Source organism: Phyllobates terribilis, unplaced genomic scaffold (genome assembly GCF_046119375.1).
Source record: "Phyllobates terribilis strain yellow unplaced genomic scaffold, ASM4611937v1 Scaffold_231__1_contigs__length_3143052, whole genome shotgun sequence".
NCBI lineage: Eukaryota > Metazoa > Chordata > Amphibia > Anura > Dendrobatidae > Phyllobates > Phyllobates terribilis.
The window spans coordinates 1,063,713-1,070,000 of NW_027362991.1; the positions used below are offsets into that span (position 1 = coordinate 1,063,713).

The 6,288-nt window shown below is 41.4% G+C and overlaps 1 protein-coding gene across 1 annotated transcript in view; it reads right to left on the reverse strand.

Moving 5' to 3' along the window:
• Window positions 1-975: 975 nt before the first annotated feature.
• The window catches only part of LOC141215221 (UBX domain-containing protein 1-like), an 18,991-nt gene continuing 13,678 nt past the window's right edge, over window positions 976-6,288 (reverse strand). Inside the window, exons 7-10 of the mRNA XM_073665544.1 lie at window positions 3,517-3,568; window positions 2,861-2,989; window positions 2,461-2,644; window positions 976-1,222 (exon numbers count right to left, since the gene is read on the reverse strand). Of these exons, the coding sequence (XP_073521645.1) occupies window positions 1,182-1,222; window positions 2,461-2,644; window positions 2,861-2,989; window positions 3,517-3,568 (406 nt within the window). The 3' untranslated portion in view covers window positions 976-1,181. The remainder of the gene's footprint in view (window positions 1,223-2,460; window positions 2,645-2,860; window positions 2,990-3,516; window positions 3,569-6,288) is intronic.

The window sequence follows — 6,288 nt, forward strand, 5'->3', positions numbered from 1 at the left end:
GCAGTTAACTCTCAGGCCTTTATCCCCTTTGCTAACAGCAGAGCCGTCTGTCCTGGATGGTAAAAATCCATTCTCATGCCTGTGAGAATTACCGGCCCCCTGCTTTATACTGCAGACCCCTGATAAGTTCAGCACCAGTTACACTTCAGGATGTAAAGATCAGTGACGCAGCACTGAAAGGGAATTTGTCAGAAGGAAATAACCCTGTGTTTAAATCTGATTTAATGTTTTTTTTTTTTTTTATTATTTTATTTTCTATATCACAAAATATATTAAAAAGCAAAAAAAAAAATCTTACATTTTACACACTGGGCATAAGGCCTAATGTTAGACTCTTACTCTCAGTTGGTCACATGGACATTAGCAGCAATGGACGGACTCTAACCCTATTTGTTTGCATAGAAGCCTTATCTGAGCATGCTCTAATCTTAGTAAAAGGTCATTGCTATAATGGAAGGGGAGGAGGTGAGCTGTGACATCACCTATTGTGAATGGTGGATTCAATGTTAATGCCTCTATAGACAGCAGAGGTCAAAGCTCACCTCCTCCTGTACAAAGACTGATAACACCTATATACAGTAGATAACACAGGATCCACCATTCACAATAACCTTTGCACACACGCCTTAGACACTTCATTACAGAGGATAAGTTCTGGATCTGAGAATTGTGGCTATGTACATGTGTTATTTCCTGAAACAACAGGAAGTTAGAGTCTAAAAACTCTTGTGACCGGACCGGTGTGAAACCTACAAGATTACTATTTTTTTTTTTTTTTTTACAAAGATTGCGATTGGAAAAAAAAATTAAAACAAAAACATGAATTAAACAATGGGTCATTTTCTGATGACATGTTCCCTTTAAGTGTTTGATGTCAGGGTAGAATCAATGGGTCATGATGGATTTTCAGGCAGTTCTTCTCATCCCTCGCTGACCTTACAATAATGACCCACTATAACAGACATGACGAGAGGGCAGGGTGTCACACAACGGCTTTATTTCCCCCGGCAATACTTAATCTAGCACATCACACTCCGAGGAGGTGAGGGACTCAGTCTGTGTGATCCTCCTAACAACACAACTTGCTGATTTTCCTCCGTGTTGGTCTCGGTTTTCAGGTTTTCTCCACATTTCATTTATTTGTTTGGTTGATTTCATACAGGAAAGAACTTTGTGCAGTTTTATTTTTTAGCGACAATCAAGACTGCAGAAGGCACCAAACCTGGAGAAAAGTCATAACAATCAGAACAGGCGAGAGACAAAATGCTACAATAATCACAGATAAAAATAGATAAAAGCAGCAAAGATATTAACAAAGCCTAAAGGTGGTGCAATGTGAGCAACAGCTCAGGCTACAATAAATGTATGACCTCAATCGTCTCGTTACAACTTTCATCACCTTAGCCGATAACGTTCACACTGGCTAAAAGGGAACTACAGAGGGGACATTTCATGAGTCAGAGCTGATAAATATGTCCGGATCATAGCTAACAAATCAGGGGATGCTCATGGTGGAAAAATATACAAATATAGGAGGGATCTTTTTACTCCTAGGTCTGCAACAATGACAAGGAGGCATCCTCTACTTCTGGAGGAAAGAAGGTTTAATCATCATCACAGACTACGGCTTCCTCACCGCACGAGCCGCGAGACTACGGCTTCCTCACCGCGAGACTACGGCTTCCTCACCGCGAGACTACGGCTTCCTCACCGTACGAGTAATGAGACTGAATCTTTTCACCGTACAAGCAGTGAGACTATGAATCTTTTTCTATATGAGCAGTGAGAGAACTTAATTGAAATCAATCTACAACTTCCCTTATGTCTTTTTTCAACCTTAAACAATATCTACTTCTCATTCTATTTTTACAAACTCATATGTGCCAATAATGGCTATAAATTGTGATGCAAATGGTCAATTTTGGAGTAAAGTGCATCAAAAATGGGCATGGATGCAGTGAGAAATGTGAATGATTGACAGACTATAATAGATGGTATATAACCGCTGAGCGCAAATGGTTAAAATAGCCACCACCAGTGAGAATAGAGGGACCCCCATTGTAGTACTGGGTTTTCCCACCCTACGTAGAAGGTCCTGGTGTCTGCTCTCTCCTCTACGCCTTTCCATGACTCCTGGTCCGATTCTTCCTAATGAAGCAGGTCCTCTGTTCAGTACATGTTCGCTCCACCTAACAGCGAAGGTCATGGGACCAACCAGAATACGGGCCCCCTTTCTCCAAGGGCCACGTCCCAGCTGCATAGCCTCTCCCTAATAACGGACTGTAAACCAAGTTTTCCTCTAAGGAAGAATAATATGGATGTTTTTTAATGATGGCCATCCCTGGGTTTGCTGATGCCCCCAGTATCTATGATAAGGGGGTCTATTATTTCCGATGAAGCACGTTTACTTAGAAGTCCAAGCGGGTGAATAGTGGGTTCTAAACTAAAATTACTTCTCACCAAGTTCCTGTAGTGGTTTCTCCATATCTTCCTCTGTGAAGACCCGCCGGGGAAAAGATGTCAAAAGGTTGAAAGGCCCCTCTGGACCACCAGGCCAGTTTAGTTCCACATATAAGCGGACGACTGCCAGTTGTTCACGGGCACCAAACGTATGAGACAGGGCTGTGCCATCAAGAAGGCGAACCTGAGGGCGTAGAAGACTATTAGGGTACGTGCACACCAGGAGGATCCATTTTTTCCAGTCCCAAAAAATCCCTGTATTTATTACAGCCTCAGCTTTGAGGATGAGACTTTATGAACCTTCATCTGCAGCGGAAATTGATCGGTCTTACAGATTCTATAACTGCGGTTTGTCAATTTACTCTGCGGATTATCAGCCTGGGTTATTTCCCCCATTTACCTGAATTCGGCACTCATCGTATTCCTTTTTGGTGAGAGGCTCCTGTACGGGGGACGACGGGGAGGGCGCGGGGGCTGCCAGAGGCGACTCTGCAGGGGGGGATATTGGATCTGATGTGGACCCTCCGTACTAAGACAAAGATCAGAAGAGAAAGCTGAATAGGATGCAGCACATGGAGGCAGTTCTTACTAAGCTTCAGTGCACATTACAGAGACTACGACAGAGGGTACCATTAAAAGGATCTTCCGATAGAGATTATATATACATACACACACATTTTTTTTAACAATGAACAAAATGCAAAGGGAAAAGAAAATCCGCTGAATACTGATTGTGATCACTGAAGAAGGGCAGATGGATTCACAGGACTTCGGTCCATCGGGCAGGTCAGTGCTCTGTGACCGCTGGATTAGAGCCTCGCAAATCTCGTATCGTCCAAGATCCCCGGTGCAGCGATGTCATCTGTGTCTCTCGTCTCAATGATCACGTCGCTTCAGCCCTGGCTGATCAAAAGCCACGACGAGGATCCTGGAAGGAAACAGATTCGCAAGTCTCCCTTTCCAGCGACCAGAGACTACTGGCTTCATTGATTAGTAAGAATGAATGGAGGTCATATTGCTACCGTCGGACGTCTAGGATCAGCACATCACACTCACCCTTCTTGCTCGCTCCGCTTTGTCTCGTGCAATTTTCTCTTTGACGCGTTCTCTGTAAGGAAGGACAAAGATGAGAGAGGCCTGTAATTAACATCATAGGTCGACCTCAACTATGAGAAAACAAATCCTGAAAATCACATTGTCTGATTTGGAAATACATTTTTTTTACATTTTGGTGGAAAATAAGTATTTGGTCAATTACAAACAAGCAAGATTTCTGCCTCTCACAGACCTGTAACTTCTTCTTTAACCCCTTCATGACTGGAGCAATTTCCGTTTCTGCATTTTCGTTTTTTGCTCCCCTTCTTCCCAGAGCCGGAACTTTTTTATTTTTCATTCAATATGGCCATGTGAGGGCTTATTTTTTTGCGGGATGAGTTGTACTTTTAAACACCATCACTGGTTTTACCATATCATGTACTGGAAAACGGAAAAAAAACTCCAAGTGCGGTGAAATTGCAAAAAAAAATGCAATTGTTTTTTTTTTACCACGTTCACTAAATGCTAAAACTGACCTGCCATTATTATTCTCCAGGTCATTACGAGTTCGTAGACACCAAACATGTATAGTTTTTTTTTTATTTAAGTGGTGAAGAAAAAATCCAAAATTTGCTTGAAAAAAAAGGCGCCAATTTCCGAGACCCGTAGCGTCTCCATTTTTCGTGATCTGGGGCTGGGTGAGGGCAAATTTTTTGCGCGCCAAGCTGACGTTTTTATTAATACCATTTTGGGATAAATCCGATGTTTTGATCGCCCTTTATTGCATTTTACTGCAATGTTGCGGAGACCAAAAAAACTTAATTCTAACGTTTGGATTTTTTTTCTCGCTACACTGTTTACCGATCGGATTAATTCTTTTTTTTTATATTGATAGATCGGGCGATTCTGAACGCAGCGATACCAAATACAGTCATATGAAAAAGTTTGGGCACCCCTATTAATCTTAAGCTTAATGTTTTATAAAAATTGGTGTTTTTGCAACAGCTATTTCAGTTTGATATATGTAATAACTGTTGGATACAGTAATGTTTCTGCCTTGAAATGAGGTTTATTGTACTAACAGAAAATGTGCAATCTGCATTCAAACAAAATTTGACAGGTGCATAAGTATGGGCACCTCACCAGAAAAGTGACATTAATATTTAGTAGATCCTCCTTTTGCAAAAATAACAGCCTCTAGTCGCTTCCTGTAGCTTTTAATGAGTTCCTGGATCCTGGATGAAGGTATTTTTGACCATTCCTCTTTACAAAACAATTCCAGTTCAGTTAAGTTTGATGGTCGCCGAGCATGGACAGCCTCTTCAAATGATCCCACAGATGTTCAATGATATTCAGGTCTGGGGACTGGGATGGCCATTCCAGAACATTGTAATTGTTCCTCTGCATGAATGCCTGAGTAGATTTGGAGCGGTGTTTTGGATCATTGTCTTGCTGAAAGATCCATCCCCTGCGTAACTTCAACTTTATCACTGATTCTTGAACACTATTGCCAAGAATCTGCTGATACTGAGTGGAATCCATGCGTCCCTCAACTTTAACAAGATTCCCAGTGCCGGCATTGACCACACAGCCCCAAAGCATGATGGAACCTCCACCAAATTTTACTGTGGGTAGCAAGTGTTTTTCTTGGAATGCTGTGTTTTTTTGCCACCATGCATAACGCCTTTTTGTATGACCAAACAACTCAATCTTGGTTTCATCAGTCCACAGGACCTTCTTCCAAAAAGAAATAGGCTTCTTCAAATGTGCTTTTGCATACCTCAGCCGACTCTGTTTGTGGCGTGCTTGCAGAAACGGCTTCTTTCGCATCACTCTCCCATACAGCTTCTCCTTGTGCAAAGTGCGTTGTATAGTTGACCGATGCACAGTGACACCATCTGCAGCAAGTTGATGCTGCAGCTCTCTGGAGGTGGTCTGAGGATTGTCCTTGACTGATCTCACCATTCTTCTTCTCTGCCTTTCTGATGTTTTTCTTGTCCTGACACTTCTGGCCTTAACAAGAACTGTCCCTATGGTCTTCCATTTCCTTACTATGTTCCTCACAGTGGAAACTGACAGGTTAAATCTCTGAGACAGCTTTTTGTATCCTTCCCCTGAACAACTATGTTGAATAATCTTTGTTTTCAGATCATTTGACAGTTGTTTTGAGGAGCCCATGATGCCACTCTTCAGAGGAGATTCAAACAGGAGAACAACTTGCAAGTGGCCACTTTAAGTAGCTTTTCTCATGATTGCATACACCTGGCTATAAAGTTCAAAGCTCAATGAGGTTACAAAACCAAAAAAAGTGCTTTAGTAAGTCAGTAAAAAGTAGGCAGGAGTATTTAAAACAAGAAAATGATAAGGGTGCCCATACTTATGCACCGGTCAAATTTTGTTTGAATGCAGATTGCACATTTTCTGTTAGCACAATAAACCTCATTTCAAGGCAGAAACATTACTGTGTCCAACAGTTATTACATATATCAAACTGAAATAGCTGTTGCAAAAACACCAATTTTTATAAAACATTAAGCTTAAGATTAATAGGGGTGCCCAAACTTTTTCATATGACTATGTGTATGTGCTTTTTTTTTAAATTTTGAATGGGGCAAAAGGGGGTGATATAAACTTATCTTTTTTTAATATTTTTAAAAACATTTTTTTACACTTTCTGCATTCTTCAATAGTCTCCATAGGAGACTAGAAGCAGCAGTTTTCTGATTGCTTCTACTGCAAACAGGCGATGAGCAGATCGCCTGTATGCATGAGAAATGCTCCTGTGCCATGAGC